We start from the raw sequence: 17,695 nt of genomic DNA on the forward strand, positions 1-17,695 counted from the left end.
AGAAAGGGTGGTTGAGTGGGAGACAACAGAGAGTGGTAATCAATGGATACTGCCCTTGATGGCCTAATGTTATTAGTGGAGTCTCACAGGGTTCAGTGTTGGGTTCACTGTTGTTTTGTATATTTATCAATGATATTGATGAAGGTATATCAGGCTTAGTGTCCAAGTTTGCAGATGATACAAAGGTTGGCAGGGTTGTTAATGGTAATAATGGCAGTGTGTTGCTTTAACAGGATCTAGAAATGCTGGGCAGATGGGCTGAGAAGTGGCAACTCAAGTTTAACATTGACAAATGCAAAGTACTGCATATGGGTAGCAATAACCAAAGAGAAACGACGTACCGACTGTGTGGTACTCTACTCAGGGAAGTGAAAAGTGAAAAAGACCAGGGGGTAATTGTGCTGTCAGATATGAAGTTTCTAAGCAGTGCAGACAGGCAGCCTGAGCAGGTCATGGGGTCTTGTTAATGATATACAGGAATTTTGCTAGTAGTGATAAGGAGGTGATTATCCCTTTGTATAAGGCATTGGTCAGGTAATGCCTTGAGTACTGCATGCAGGTCTGGAGGCCTCAATTTAGGAAGAATGTAGAGTTGCTAGAATGAGTACAGAGAAGGGCAACAAGATTGGTGAGGGGAACGAAGAGGTCCTCTTACCAAGAAAGGTTTAAGTTCTGCAAATTGCAGTGTCTGGAGACTAGGCACCTTGCATGGTGATCTGATTGAGCTGTATAAGGCCTTGAATGGTTTGAGCAGGCTAAATGCTGATGCGATTCTTCCTCTTGCTCAGATTACAAACTTAAGGGGGAATAGATTCAAATTGAGGAAAGACAATTGTAGAATAGATGTGCTGAAATTTGCCTTTAGCCAGCGAGTAGTTGATTGCTGGAACAAACCTCCATCTGTCATTGAGGATGGTGATAGCTTAAATAAATTCAAGGAAGAACTGGACAAACTTTTAGAGCAAACAGCTGTGTGAAATGTGATTTTTTTTTTTTTTTGCTGATAGCGTATAAGCTTGCTTTCTTGCATCATATGCTTCTGCTAATTCCAGAACTCGTGGGCATAAATTCAAATTACAGGGGAAGAGATTTAGACTAGATTCTAGGAAGTTTCTTTTAGTCAGCGAGTCGTTGATCGCTGGAACAAGTTGCCTTTGTGGGTAGTTGAGGCTAACAGTTTGAATAAATTCAGATGTCAACTGGATAATTTCTATTTTCTTATCTACTCATTTTTTTTTTTTTTTTTTTTTTCAGCCAGTGCAGAAGAAGCCTCTGGCTTCCTTACACTGTATGGCTATTATTATTACTATTTTTCTTTAATATTAATACTGTATTCTGCTTTTATTTATATATCTGTAACTGTTTTCATTTGAATTATGTTGTTTCTTTTTTCATGATTTCTCTTATAAATGAACAAAATCTAAAGAAAATATTATTCTATACCTTAATTTAGATAAAGCTAAGTTAAGGTTTAGATATAATTGATACCATCATGATGCACAATGATACCAGAGAAAATGGTCAAGTTTTGACATTTTTGTTAAATCTTGTTATTACAAACCTCATGAATACAAAACCTGAAAATGTAGGTCCTGTGAACATTGTTTTAATGAGATTCTACTGTTCATATACATACACACAGGGTTACCAATGATTTGGAACAGGTATAACTGGACGAGTGGATCTAAGGGTGAAAGAAATATAAACAACTTCTAGACTTATTTTCAAACAAAAGAAATGGACACTAGATAGCATTACTATTGGCTTTACAGACAGTGACACAGTAACAAAATATGGTAAAGAGAGGACCCATAGGCACAATTGTTCAAGTCAAGTTACAGTAATGGCTACTGTACAGTGCAATATTATTAGCATTAGTAGAGGCATACAATGCAAGAAAGCAAGCTTATGCAGCATCAGCCAAAAAAAAAAAAAAAACCTTCCCATTTTACCCCTCCATTCATTCTAAATGCCTATCCAGCTCAGCCTTAAATTTATTTAGGCTATCAACTTCCACAACAGAAGATGGAAGTCTGTACCACCAATCAACTACCCGCTGGCTAAAGGCACATGGCTGCTCATATCTTCAGTAGTTAGAAAATTATCACTGTACATCTTTGCCTTTAAGGATGTACTGTGACAATTAGGTATGCCAAAGCCAAAAGTAACGTGGCATAAGATCCATTGACTGGAAAGGCTACAAATCCATAACCATGGCTGATAATCTCAGTCATGGCTAAACAAGGAAAGAAAGAAGTCTTTGATAATGTGAGGTACCATCATGCATGAAGATTTAAGGACATTGCATTCTTGCATATGTAGCTTAATGAAGTCATGTAAGAGGCTCAGATACCATGCACATGTCCATATATGCCTGAATTCCTTCTCAGCCTTATTGTCTTCAAAATGTACCCTCTGGCCCTATGTGAGAACTTGAACAGGTGCTCGAGTTTTTGAAGCTTCAGATAAAGCAGATCTGGTTGCTGATTGCATAACTTAATGTGAATACCCATTTCTAATCAGAACACATTGATCACCCAGTTTGTCAATTAACTTTTGAGAGCATCTGGTCAGTGAAGTCATGCTGTTTCCAAACATACCAACAAAGGATAATCTTCAGAACCCTACACACACTGTGCTGCTAGCAATCCCACTGTGATAGGACAATTGTGCACTCATCAGAAACAGATATAATATATTTTTCTGGGGGGTGATATATAATAATAATGATGATATATGATTGGCAGTAATTGAACCTAGCTTAAAATTATCTTGAATATTTGACCAACCTTATAATAATACACATACAGCACAAATAGTTACCAAATAATAATTTAATACTGTATTACAAAACACAGTATTTATTCCAGTTTACTCAGACTTTAGGTGCTTCTAGAGGAATCGGGAGGGATATGCCACTGGTATTCACTATTTCATGTTGCCTGTTTGCTGCCAACTTGTACCTGACTGGCTGTCTCTTGTATCTGTTCAGTGGTTGTTGCTGGAGTTGGAGACCTTGGATGATATACAACACTTCTCTTGTTTCAAATCAGCAGGCAAGTGACAAGGCACCTCCGTAGCCAGGTGGGCAGGAGCAGCAGTGTGTAGCACACGCTTCTTGATTATCGGGGTTCGAGCCTGTGACCACGAAATACAGAGGATGCGGAAAGGTCAGAGAATGACCACCGCATATCCCCGGAGCAATATGGCCTTAGTTGCTAATGCTCCTAAAAACCAAATAACTCGGGAACTCGGCAAGTGACAGCAGGGTGGATGAAGGACACAGTCCACTTTTTACAGAATGATATACCTCATTGCAACTGTTGTGCCTTTCCCTAATTGACAGCAAAGTTTGATGAGGTATGCCTTGTCATGCAGTGTCATTAAAGTTATCTCTGTGCATATCACTTCTTCAGTGCTACTTAAATGATTGCTTTTGCTTTGCATAATTGTGACTATCTTATACCTTAAGTTAAGTGCGAGAAGACAGAGGGTGGTAATCAATGGGTGCTGCTCTTCTTGGACTAATGTTGTTAGTGGAGTCCCACAGGGTTCGGTGTTAGGTCCACTGTTGTTTTGTATATTTATCAATGATATTGATGAAGGTATATCAGGCTTAATATCGAAGTTTGCAGATGATACAAAGTTGGCAGGGTTGTTAATGACAGTAATGGCAGTGTGCTACTGCAACAGGATCTAGATAATTTGGGCAGATGGGCTAAGAAGTGGCAACTGAAGTTTAACCTTGACAAATGCAAAGTACTGCATATGGGTAGAAGTAACCCCAGAGAAATGTACCAACTGTGTGGTACTACACTTAAGGTGGTAGAAAATGAAAAAGACCTGGGAGTAATTGTGCAGTCAGATATGAAGTTTTCTGAGCAATGCAGACAGGCTGCCAGGCCAGGTCATGAGGTTTTGTCAATGATATATAGGAATTTTGCTAGCAGGGAAAAGGAGGTGATTATCCCTCTGTATAAGGCAATGGTCAGGCCATGCCTTGAGTACTGCGTACAGGTCTGGAGACCTCATTTTAGGAAGGATGTAGATTTATTTGAGCATGTACAGAGAAGGGCAACAAGATTGGTGAAGGGAATGAAGGGATCCTCTTACCAAGAGAGGCTTAAATTCTGCAAATTGCAGTGGCTGGAGACTAGGCACCTGCGCGGTGATCTGATTGAGGTATATAAGGCCTTGAATGGGTTGAGCACGCTGAATTCTGATGGGATCCTTCCACTTGTTCAGATTACGAACCTAAGGGGACATAAATTCAAATTAAGAAAAGACAGATGTAGAATAGATGTGTGGAAATTTGCCTTTAGCCAGCGGGTGGTTAATTGCTGGAACAAACTTCCATCTGTCGTTGTGGAAGTTGATAGGTTGAATAAATTTAAGGAGGAACTGGACAGGCATTTGGAGGGAATGGTGTGATTTTTTTTTTTTTTTTTTTTTTGGCTGATGCTGCATAAGCTCATACATTTGCTTTCTTGCATCACATGCCACTACCACTACTACTACCTGGTTTGCAGTGCCACCTAGTGTCTACTTTTGTTTTCAATTAAATTTCCAGTCTAGAAGTTATTTGGTATATTTCTTTTGCCTTTAGGTCCGTTTGTTGTCAATATCCTGTTACAAATCATTGTTAAGCACATTTTAGGTACATTGTCTCATATAACTTACTTAGACTAGGTCTATCTGTGCAACTGGGCACATTGGGCAGCAAGTATTCTCCGATGTGCTTGATTGGCTGTAACGGCTCCTGCTTTTTCCTTCATGATACCAATATTTCACAAGTCTTCTTTGAATGTCACACACCAAGTCTTGGGTGGCCTGCCTCTCTTCCTCTTCCCATCAGGTAGTTTCAATTGTATTGCAGTCTTTGTGTGCTGCTGGTCTGGTAGGCACGGTCTATCTGGCAAGGTGCATCCTGTGTTCTGTCATCATGTCCTACAGACTGTGCAAGCTGCTCCTTCTTAGGATCTCATTATTGGTAATGTGGCTGCAGTAAGTAATGTCAAGTATTCTTCACAAGCATCACTGATGGAACACATTGAGTTACTGTGCTATTTGTGCCATGATGTTCCATGTTTTGCTGGTATAGATCGCAGGTGGTAAAACGATAGTGCTATAGAATTGAGTCTTCATCGTGGTATCAGTCACTGTTGTTGACCATATTGGGTACAATCGCTGGAACATTGCTGATGCTTTACCAGTTTTGTAGTTGACATCCACCTCAGTGCCTCCATTGCTAGACGTTATGCTACCAAGGTATGTAGCATATTATCCAGAAAATACTGATATAGTGATGAGAGATGCCGTACATTCCCACGATGCTCCACAGTGAATTTCTATGTGTGCTGTAGAATGCTTTTTTAAAATCAATACAGGTGATTGACAAAAGCTGTTGGAATTCCATACTCTGTTCAATGATATTTTCCATAATTTCAAGTTACGGGCGGAGATGTTTAGACTGGATTGCAGGAAGTTTTATTTTAGCCAGCGAGTTATAAATTACTGGAATGTTACCTACATGGGTGGTAGATGCTGACAGGTTGGAGAAATTCAAAGGTCAGCTGGATAATTACCTACGGGAGGAGGGAAACACATAGGTTGTCTATTTCCTTTTCTTTTATTAATTATTATTATTTTTAAAAATTTTCTTATTATTATTATATTATATTTTTATTATCATTTTATTTATTTATTTATTTTTTGTTTTATTTTATTTTATTTATTTATTTTTTTGGCTGGTGCAGCATAAGCTATAGGCTTCCTTGCACCATGTGGTGGGTGTGTCCGTAGCCAGGTGGGAAGGAGCAGCAGTGCGTAGCACACGCTTCTTGATTAGACCGGGGTTCGAGCCCGTCACCACCAAATACGGAGGATTCGGAAAGGTCAGGAATGACCACCGCATATCCCGGAGCAATATGGCCTTAGTTGCTAATGCTCCTAAATAACAAACAAGCACCATGTGGCCATTGCTGATACTAATATTGTGCAGTGAAAATTTGTTTCCTGCATGATTGTCCATGGTGAAACTGGCTTGCTCTTCTTGTAGGGTTTTTTTTTAGGATTTGCCCCAACCAACTATTAAAATTTAAGATCCTTAACACCCCTTTAGTATTGTAGGTTGCTTGGGGCAATAAACAGTGCTGTGCCCATGTTCCAAACATGGACTCTCGTAAAGGTGCACCTTTATGAGGGCAAAATTATCTTGACTACTTTATTTAAGATTTATTTACATCCAGTTTATGTATATCCATCTTCACCTAGTTTTATGTTAGTATAGTAGTTTTCTATAGGGGGAACTCCCAACTTACATGAATTCTTAGTTACATGAAAGTAACAGGAACCTAACCCTTACATACTTTGACCTTATTGTATATATATATATATATATACACAAAATGTTATATATTTCAATCGAAATAGCATAAGTTGGAGCTGAATAACCATAACTTACAAAGGATCCTAACAGTCTCTAAATATAGCGAAGTAATACCAAATCCAATTTCAAATAATATAATATTTACAAAATACCAAATCAAAAGTACCATAATGTCATTACTGAATATTCAGTAATGACATTATGGTACTTTTGATTTGGTATTAATGTCATTAAAATTTGGTATTAATGTCATTAAAATGACATTAAAATTTTGATTTTAATGTCATTACTAAATATTCAGTAATGACATTATGGTACTTTTGATTTGGTGTTTTGTAAATATTATATTATTTGAAATTGGATTTGGTATTACTTCTCTATATTTAGAGACTGTTAGGGTCCTTTATAAGTTATGGTTATTCAACTCCAACTTATGCTATTTTGATTGAAATATATAACATTTTGTATTTTTGCAGGCTTATGTAATATTCAATCATTTATGATGCCATTAATTTGTCGTGACTTGTAATATATATATATATGTGTGTGTGTGTGTGTGTGTTTATTTATTTTTTAATTTATATCTTGACATTTTGTCAGTTCATTTATTTTAAGTTATTTATATTTTACGTATTCATATATTGGAAATACAGTGATTTTATTGTACATGGTTCACATTTTAATATGAATTAAAGTATTATTTTCTCATTTGAGTCATATATATATAGAGTGTTTTATAGGACTTGATGTGTATCCTTCTTTCTAGTTTTATTTATGTAGTTTCACAAGCACTCATATGATAAATCTCTGATAAGCAATGTTGAGAATGGAGAATGGTAAAGAGGTCGTACTGCCTCTGCTTTATAGATAGAATATTTAGTCTCACTGTGAAGATTTGTATTTTAGAAAGAGACTAAGAGTTGATAGGCAGGATTCAGAAAAGAGCAAGTTAAATCGTAGCATGGATACTGAGTTAAGAAAGACAACTAGACTGCATATAACTAGATTATAACTAGACTGCATATTAAAGAGTATCTGCAAAAAGTGAAAACATTCCCTAAAGAAGTCAATATGTTATGTAGATAGTTATATGTATTTGATGTGGGACAATGGAGCAATAGAAAAACTCATTATTAGAAATTATGTGAAGAGATCAACTAGAAGGGGGTGGGGGGAAGATGTGTTAGAAAGATTCTTTTGCAGAAGTTAGTAGAGTATAGCTAAATTATAAGAAAGCATGTAGAGATGTCAAATGCTTTTAACTAGAAAACACAGATCCAAAGCAGTATCTCATGAAGTGACCAAATTAGAATTAGTAATTGATCAGTAAAACAAATATGGCCATTAAGAATAATCTTATATATATTCTTCTCCAATCTCACAGGTTATAAGTCTCTGTTTCTCATTCATATTCAGGAGAATTCAGGTTTTTTTCAGAATTAATGAGAAACAATAATTCATGCCTGATCCTGTTTCTCGTATTTCTTTTTTATCAGGTAATCAGGTATGAAATCTGATTCTGTTTCTCATTGTTACATAAACACTAGTTAACTGCAGAATTGTGAATATCATTGAAAGTGCCAAGTGTAATTATATTAACTTTCCTTTTATATATTTTTGACATAAGTTTAAAATATGGATTATCTTAATTTAAAAAATAACAGAATTAACAGATTCTTACCTTATAATAGAGTTGAATTTTTTTTTTGAATGATGCAAATGAATTCTACACAGCTTCTTTCAAGTGATCATTTTAAGTTTTTCAGCATTAATATGATAAAAAAGTTAATGTTTATGAGATCAATCATAGTTATATTGTTAACATTTTATTTAATAAAATCCATTACAGGTAAAGTAGGTATATAAGTAGATGAATTCTAGTAAGCAATTTTCATTAAAGAAAAGGTAATATTTGTTTTGTTTTCATAGGCTTGTTACTCCCTCTCAGAGATCAGCAGCCAGCAGTATGACCAGTATACCAAAATATTTACAGTTAAATTGAGATATATTTTTTATCGAGAACGTGTAGGTGTGAGGCGTGGTCAGATATCTAAGGTTGTTGAAGGACAAATCACTAGTATGAAAGATGTAGCTAAACTCGGTCTTCCATTACAGCATTCTCCACAGACATCACAGCTATTGAAACTAGGCACCCAGAGTTATCAAGATATCAAAACTTTTGTGCAGGTAAGTTTTTTTTTGACATGTTAAATATTAACATTTTGAAATTATATATATACAGGCAGTGCTGTACTGTATATCAGCTGGGAAGAATTAGAGGCAATTTCACATTCTTACAGTAATAATTTTTAATATATTAACTTGGCAGTGGTGATGCGTCACCTCACAGGTGTCCCTAGAAAATAACGAGTACATGGATTTTATACGTTAACCATTAATCAATGGTTAAATTCTGAAATTTTTTCTGCCTTTTTAAATATAGTTAAACTTTTACTGCAATAGTTTCTGAAGTGATTTTTTTTACAGTTTTAAATGTATATTGAGTGTGAGAACCTGTCAGGAGCCCTGCTGATGTTTTTGAAACCAATTGGATTTTTCTTAAAAAATGGCATGGACTGGACAAGCACTGATGCTGTGATTGTTTTATCTCTCCCACTAAGTGAATAAGCTCCTAACCATCTTACTGTAGTTGTTTTTGAAAAATTTATTATTGTTTTCACAGCATAAAGATAATAACATGAAACCTGGTATTCTCTCAAAATGTCTGCTATGCTGTGGGAAGACATATGTAGTTTCAAATTTCACATGCTGTGAAGTGTGCTAGATTTTTAATAAATTATGAAATAAGTCTGAAAATGGAAGTAACTAATAGTATTGAATATACATAATGTTTTTTTTTAATAATATTTATATACAAAATAAGTAGAAATATATGCACATGCATAGTTTGAAATTTCAGAACTTATTGGTCTTTTAAATTGGAAAATGGAAGTGACAAAGAGATTGATGTTTCTGTTTTATGTATAATGTGTCTTTTTTGTAATTATATTTTTTCAAGCATATTAAATTGTTTTGTTTTTTTGAAAACAAAAGTTGTAAAGCATACTGTTTTAAAAATTATTTTAAAACTTAAAAAAAGATCGATATTGTCATTTTTCAAGCAGAATTAAAAGAATACCCCAAAACATTTTTCAAAAATTAAAATGAAAAAGAAAATGGACACCTGTCAGATGCCCCACCACCATTTTTGCTACAAATGGGGCACCACTACTGCTAAGTTAACCTGTAGCCATGTTACTGATGTCTGTTGTTTGTTCCTATAACTATAGCCTTATTTTCTACTTTTCAAATTCTTCTTCTTTCAAAAGATATATTTCCATACACAGTTACACTGATTTTGTCAGTCCTTTGGTCACTTTCACTACTTCTCTCAATGATCAGAATGTCCCGGAAAGAAGTGGAAGGGAGATGATATCATATGAGAGTGAATGACCCCTGATTGGTTCACTCAGAGAAACCCTGTAAGCTCCACCCTACCCTAAAAAAATGAGTTCTCTTGTAATTATAAACATTTATTTTAATCCCAGAGTTAAAAAAGGGAGCAAATTTTTTTTATTTATATTCTGTTGCCAAATAGTTGCAATCATAATGCAGTCATATTTCTAATTACAAAAATCTCCCTTCTTTCCTTCTGATTTGTCACTTACTTTCCAGATAAGACTTCCATTTTTATTTTTTCAAGCATAACTTATAATTTATTATTATTAATAGTAGTAGTACAAGACAGCAAGGCCCGTGTGCCAAGTGAGTGTGACTGAGCGATTTCTCTGTGCTTCCACTGCGATTTTCTAAAAGGTGAATTCTAGTTCTCTTTTACGTTCCTCTCCTTAATAAATCCTTTATTTTAAAAGCAGCTCTTGTATCAAAAGTACTGGTAGAGAGCAAGGAAGGAAAGTAATCTTTCTTTATTTTTCATATTTTATAGACTAACTCCTACTAATTTTGCTTGGTCACACCAGGCACTGCTCCTGCCTCCCTATGGTAACCTTGGCAGAAAAGTTCATCTGTCAAGGGCTAAAAGGAGCCAGTGTGGAACAAAATATGTTTCCATCTTTAGAGCCGACAAGCTGTCGGCCAGAGACAGAAAATGAACATGATTTGTGACAACCAAAGAGATTGAAAACCAATCCCTTGACGATAGACTTACCAGCATTTTTAATAATGCACTCACTATCAGAACAGCCTCTCAGTAAGCTATCTGAAATTGAAATCTCCTGCTAGGGGACTTCAATGGCCACCACCCTTTATGGGGATCATCTAAATTAGACAGACGTGGCCAACTGATTGAAACTTTACTGGAAAAACAAAACCTCAATTTCTTCATAGCAGCTTGCACACCCATATACAGTTAATAGCGGCTTGCATACCCATGTACTGGACAGACTTCTGCAATTGACCTATCAATTTGCTCCCTGATACTGTTTTCAGTCATGCAATGGTCCGCTCTAGATGATACCATGGGCAGCAACCATTTTCCAATTGTTTGTAATCTGATGACTACACAACCACTATTAGACTAACTCTGCAGGAAATGAAAATTCTCTAAAGCTAATTGGGACAAATTTCAGTCAGCAATCACTCTGGACAAAAAAATTATACAACTACAGCCCACAGATGAAGTTACTGATTATATCATATCCCGCCCTTTATTTGCAGCTAAAAGCTCAATTCCATTATCAAATTCCCAGACCCGATGCCATTTCAACTATTGGTGGAATGAGGAATGCACAAAAGTGAAGAAAGAAAAAATAAGGCATGGAATTTATTTTGTTTAACTCCAACTACAGTTAATCTTAATAAATACAAGAAACTAAAGGCAAAAGCGTGTCTCATTCAAAAACAAGCCAAGAAAGATTCTTGGACTCAGTTTGCATCAACTGTCAATAGAAACACTAACCCATGATTAATATGGAAGAAAATTAGGCAGCTTTCTGGGAAGTTTCCAACTGTTCCTTCCCCAATTCTTTCCTGCAATGGACTAGAACTCTCTGCTCCTCTGGATATAGCAAATGCCTTGGGCAAAACTTTTACTCAAGTCTCAGCTGCTTCCATCTACACTCCAGAATTTCAGAAAACTAAGGCCGGCGCCTCCATATCCAGTTGGGCAGGAGCAGCAGTGCATAGCATACGCTTCTTGATTAGACCAGGGTTCGAGCCCGTGACCACCAAATACGGAGGATGCAAAAAGGTCAGGGAATGACCACCACATATCCACGGAGCAATATGGCCCTTAGTTGCTAATGCTCCTAAAAATCAAATAACAAACAAACAAACAAAACTAAGGCCACCACAGAACAGAGACCCATCAACTTTCGAACCTCACTGTTACTTCCATATAACCAGCCTTTCCAATACTGTGAACTTTTGCAAGCCATCAGAACAACACTCAATAGTGTTGTTGGGCCAGATGGGATATATTATGTTATGTTACAGCACCTTGATGAGAAAAACTTATGACTGCTGCTTGTCTTCTTTAACTGAATCTTCCTGGAAAAGGTTTATCCGACTTCTTGGCAGCATGCTACCTTTCTGGCCTTTTTCAAACCTGGAAAAGACCTCTCCAGTCCTAATAGTTACAGACCAATATCTCTGTCAAGTTGCCTCAGTAAAATACTTGAAAAAATTATCCACAATCGACTCACTTGGATCATTGAAAGCGAACATCTACTAAGTAATAGTCAGCATGGCTTTCACCAAAACAGGTCCTCCTTTGATCTGATGATCAAAGCTGAATCTGAAATTTGCAATGCCTTTGTGAAAAACAAACACCTAGTTATTATCTCCATAGATATAGAGAAGGCATTTGATACTACCTGGCATTATGGCATTCTCCATGACTCCATAATCATGGTCTACAAGGCAACCTGCCTGTATTTATTAGGAACTTCCTAAAGAGCTGCTCTTTCTAGGTCCGATATCGAAATTCCCTTTCTACTACATTCTCACAGGAAGAAGGAGTACCTCAAGGGTCAGTATTGAGTGCAATCTTGTTTGCCCTTAGAATTGATTCCATTACAAAATAACTCCCAAATACTGTAGAGGCGTACCTTTACACTGACAATCTCTCTCTCTCTTTCTTGCCATTCTCAGAATGTGAGATCTGTCGAAAGGCAATTGCAGATGTCTCTCAATAAAGTACAAAAGTGGGCTGAGCCCAATGGATATTGTCTTTCCCAACAGAGAACAGTTGCGATCCACTTTTGCAGTCAGCACAAATTGCATACAAATCTCGAACTTTGGATATTAAATTCCACCATTCCGATTGCCAGCAATATCAGATTCTTGGGACTAATCCTGGACAGTAAGCTAAACTTCTTTGAGCATATTAAATTAATATGTACTACTTGTCTTAAAAAGATCAATATGCTAAGAGCTTTATCTGCCCTGTCTTGGGGAGCAGATCGTATGATTTTTTGCTGCTCTTATATAGAGCATTGATTAGATCCCATTTGGATGATGGTGCTCCAATCTATGATTCTGCCTGAAGGAGTGTACTATGCTGGCTGGATTCTATTCAACATAATGCACTGCGGATTGCACTTGGTGCATATAGGACATCTCCAACTCATAGTCCATACATTGAAGCTCATGAGCCCACTCCGCATCTCCGCAGAAAAATGCTATTACTTAAATATGCAGCCAAAATACAGACTTGCTCTTCGCATCCTATTCAGCCATACCTTTTTAATCAACTACTACTCAATCTCTATAGAAATAAACCAAGTGAAATACGACCAGCAGGCCTACGGCCCCTTGAAACATCACAGAATTGGAATGTTCCTCTCCACAATAGGTAACAGATAAAGAATAACTCTCATCCACTATGGACCCCCTTTCCTCAACTGACCTGTGATACTTATTTTCTCCAATGGGGAAAGAATTGTCTACCAACACTGAATGTTCAATAACACTATGCTAGCCATATTCAAAACCGTGCAGACTTCTTGCAGATATATATGGATGGTTCCAAATCTCATTCAACTGTTGGAGCAGCAGCAGTGTTTCCCTTTGCTATCATATCAGCTTCTCTTCCGCCAGAGTACAGCAGAACTATATGCAATATAATTAGCTCTAGAAAATTGGACTCTACACCCATCTGCAAAATATATAGTTTACGCTGACTCTCTCAGCTCATTTAGAGCAATGCAGAATCCCTCTCAAAAGAATCACTATTTTTTAATTAAAATCAGGAGTTTGCTATTGCAAATCGAAGATTGTTAACCCCAGGGGCTCACATCTGGTGAATATGGGCTTGGCACACCCAGGGCATCATCATTCTTCTCTTACTTGGTGATTCTCTTCTACTTTTGACTCTCTCTCTCTCTCTCTCTCTCTCTCTCTCTCTCTCTCTCTCTCTCTCTCTCTCTCTCTCTCTCTCAGGGTAACTTGGGGAATTTTTTTGGCTGGTGCAGCATAAGCTTCAGGCTTCCTTGTATCATGTAGCTAATAATAATAAAAGGAAATGAACTGGCTGATATATCAGCAAAAAATCCGTCAACTTTAGATCTAGGCTCTGTCCCTATTCCAGCACCTGATTATAATATCTTAATTCAAGCAGCATGCTTGAATTAAGATATTATAATCAATTGGTCCTTGAGGTTGTCACAGACATTCCCTCAGATATGCCAGACAAGCTGTACTTGTTACCTGGGAGTCTAAAATGCCGATGGAACTGATATTCGGGTGACACTCAAGTCAGGTGGACCCAATTTTGGTGAAGTCTGGACGGTCTGTGACAGCAAATCCTCTGCTTGCACCTTCACGATGGTGGGACTGTAGTAATCCTGGGTATGACCTCCATGCACAAGTACGTGGTGGGTGGCCACCCAGGTGTAAACCAATGTAAGCAGGGGTCGAGGTGTGGCACCCACACCGCATTGAGGAATGCCGCCCCTCTATGTTACCAGGCAGTACTAAGTGGTAGATGACTCTCATCAACCGGTGCAATACCACCACTTTGCTTATTGAAGGCTTGAAGTGGTGGAACGCATGTTTAGTCTCCAGAGCTAAGTTCCGGTCAACCCTTCCCCATCTCTTCCATCCTTCATGCAGTATGACTGATGACTCTTGAGGTTATTATGGACATCATGGCGAGATCCAATCTTCCTTACATTTTGAGGGTACAGCTCTAAAACAGTGTTCGCAGGCTGGCCGCTAGTTAATATACTGGACCAAACCTTTGGTAACTCTCTAGGAGGCTTCTGGATCAGCTAGTGTATAATCTTGCTACCTCTACTCTGCCAGATAGTAACTGGAGGGAGTCTGAGTAGTGTGTATGCGGGAAGCATTGTTGAGGCCACATTATGTCAAGGAGCTGGGTATATTCTTACCATGTGTATGCCATATCCAAAAATTTCATTACTTCATACAGCATGTCCCAACCACTTTTTCTCACTATTGAATACACCACGAATTGTCAAACTAATAGAGCAAGCTTATCTGCGAAAAGATCTAAACCTCCCAAGCACTTCCTAATTCATTTCACAAATATACGTGGTCTTAATTCTAATCTTAATGATGCCCATTTCCATTTACAGTCTGGCAAACCCCATGTACTTTTTCTGATAGAATCTCAGTTATCGGTTGATTCAACTACTGCTCATCTCAGTGAGAAAATTATTCGCTGTATGATTCCTTTCGCCTCAAAGGTGGTATTTCTCCACTTATTCTCAAAACCTGTGCTCCTGAACTTTCTCCTATTCTTTGCCACCTTTTTTCACTTTCTTATTCCAAAGGTATTTTTCCTTTCGCTTGGAAATTTGTTCATATCCAGACAGTTCCTAAAAAAGGGTGACTAATCCCTCCCATTCAATTATCGTCCCATTGCAATTACTTCTACTCTTTCTAAAGTAATGGAGAAATCAATTAACCACCAACACTTAAACTACCTAGAAACTTTCCATCTGATCAATGATCGCCAGTATGGATTCCGTCAGTGTCGATCCACTGGTCATATTGTGGCTTATGTTACCCATTTATGGACTAATTCAATGGGAAGGTTCGGTGAAACACAAGTAGTTGCTCTTGACATCTCAAAGGCTTTCGATTGTGTTTGGCATAAAGACCTTCTAAACAAGCTTCCATCTTATGGTTTGCCAACTGTTTTTAGTAATTGGTTATCCAGTTTTCTCTCTGATCGCTCAATGAGGGTGATGGTAGATGGCTCTCGGTCTTCTAACTTCTCCACTAATGCCGGTGTCCCCCAAGGTTCAGTTCTTTCCCCCACTGTTTTCATCTTGTTTATTAATGACCTTCCATTGACTGGAAATCCTATCCATAGTTTTGCCAATGATAGCACATTGCATTCTACTTTCCATTTTGAGAAACCTTGCCCTGTCCAATCAGTTTCAACTTCTCGAAAATCTGCTACCAATTCCTTAAATGCCGATCTTCAGGTAATTCTCCAGTGGGGCAAAAACAACTTAGTTGATTTCAACCCCTCTAAAACTCAGTCTTGTCTTATATCTCACAAAAAGGATTCTTCTGCTCATATGCTTATCTTTGGGGACACTCCGATTTCTATGCAAGTTGAGATATCTCTTTTGGGATTACCTTGACTTCTAATCTCTCTTGGCACAACAAGCAGATTACAAATATTGCTTCCTCTGTATATAAAAAACTTGGTTTTCTCTTTCGCTCTCGGCGTAACTTTTCTTCCAAACAGCTGCTCACTCTGTATAAATCCGAAATCTGCCCTGCCATGGAATATTGTTCCCACAACTGGGGTGGTGCCCCCAAAACATCTCTCAGGCTTCTTGATTCCATTCAGAAGAGGGCAGTTAGGTTAATTAATGGTTCATTTCTAGCAGAGTCTCTCCACTGTCTGTCTCATAGACGTACTGTTTCTGCTGCATGGCTCTTCTACAGATACTTCCATGGGCACTGAATTGGCTTCTATAATTCCCACTCTCTCTTTCAAAACAGTCCGAACATGTGCCGCCACCAGCCAGCATCCATTTAATGTCCAACTTCAAACTCACAGAACCAACTTTTCATCTTTCTCGTTTATTCATTCAACTGGCGTTTTCTGGAACAACCTTCCTTCATACGTATTTCCTGAAAATTACAGTCTACAGAAGTGCAAGTCCAATGTCAACAAATATCTTCTTTCATCTTCTCAACCTCCAACCCAACCACGGTACTAAGTACTATAGGTTCTAATACCTCTCGTGTTTGGGGTTTATATATAAAAAAAAAAAATGCCAGTGGACAGTGCTATGGCATAACCAAATGAATAACACAAACTTTTCCAGTTGAAACAAGACCCAAAGTTCTGGCACTCGAGCAATCAGACAGTGCGGCCTGAAGAAGTGCTACTCACATGGATAAGAATAGGACATAACCATCTGACTCACCTCCGTCTACTCATGGGTGATGATCCTCTTCAGTGTCCACACTGCTCAGAACATCTAACAGTTAAACATGTTTTGATTGACTGTCCACACTATCAACAACGTCATGCTTCAGTACTTAAAAGTCTTGCTAATGTTCAAGAACCATTGACATTATATCATATCATTGGAGAGGAGGCAAATATTAATGAACTTTTCTGCTTTTGAAACAAATTGGGGTGTATAATCTTTGATGAATAGTCAGAACTGAACTGGCTTCATTCTTAATTATTTTCGGATATTCCTACAAATAGGTGCACTATAGCCATAGCAGCTAATGTGCCAATAAACACACACACACACACAATAGCAAATTTACATGGTATCAGCAAAAAAAAAAAAAAAAAAAAAACATTTTCCATATCACCTGTCCAATCTCTCCAACAGAGTATCTGGCTCCTCCTTAAATCTATTCAAATTACCCACTTCTGCAACACCAGATAGGAGCTTCTTCTTCTGTCTTGAAGGCAACTTTTTGCACAAGCAACCAGCAACGACCTTTCCTCAGTTTGAATTTATGCCCCTTCATGTGTATAGTCTGAGCAAGAGGAAGAATTCCATCACACCTGAACTTACTCAATCCATTCAAGACCTTAAACACCTCAATCAGATCTCCTCACAGGTACCTAGTCTCGAGACACTACAATTTGCAAAACTGAAGCCTTTCCGGGTAAGAGAACCTAGCCAGTCTTGTTACCATTCTTTACACCTATTCCAACAGATCCACATCCTTCCTAAAATGAATCTTACAGACCTGTATGCTGTACTCAAGATGTGACCTAACCATTTCCTTATAATAGGATAATCACCTCCTTATCACCTCCTGTTAGAAAAAATTCCTGTATATCATTGACAAAACTCCATGAGCTGTCCTGGCAGCCTGTCTGCACTGTCA

At 37.7% G+C, this 17,695-nt stretch overlaps 1 protein-coding gene across 1 annotated transcript in view; it reads left to right on the forward strand.

Annotated features, from left to right (window-relative positions):
- LOC150082289 (protein stoned-B-like) overlaps positions 1-17,695 on the forward strand; it is a 77,786-nt gene that overhangs the window by 18,287 nt on the left and 41,804 nt on the right. The window contains exon 3 of the mRNA XM_090380474.1: positions 8,318-8,575. Coding sequence (XP_090236600.1) covers positions 8,318-8,575 — 258 coding nt within the window. The remainder of the gene's footprint in view (positions 1-8,317; positions 8,576-17,695) is intronic.

Source organism: Mastigoproctus giganteus, chromosome 8 (assembly GCF_048544385.1).
Source record: "Mastigoproctus giganteus isolate SK-2022 chromosome 8, ASM4854438v1, whole genome shotgun sequence".
Lineage (NCBI taxonomy): Eukaryota > Metazoa > Arthropoda > Arachnida > Uropygi > Thelyphonidae > Mastigoproctus > Mastigoproctus giganteus.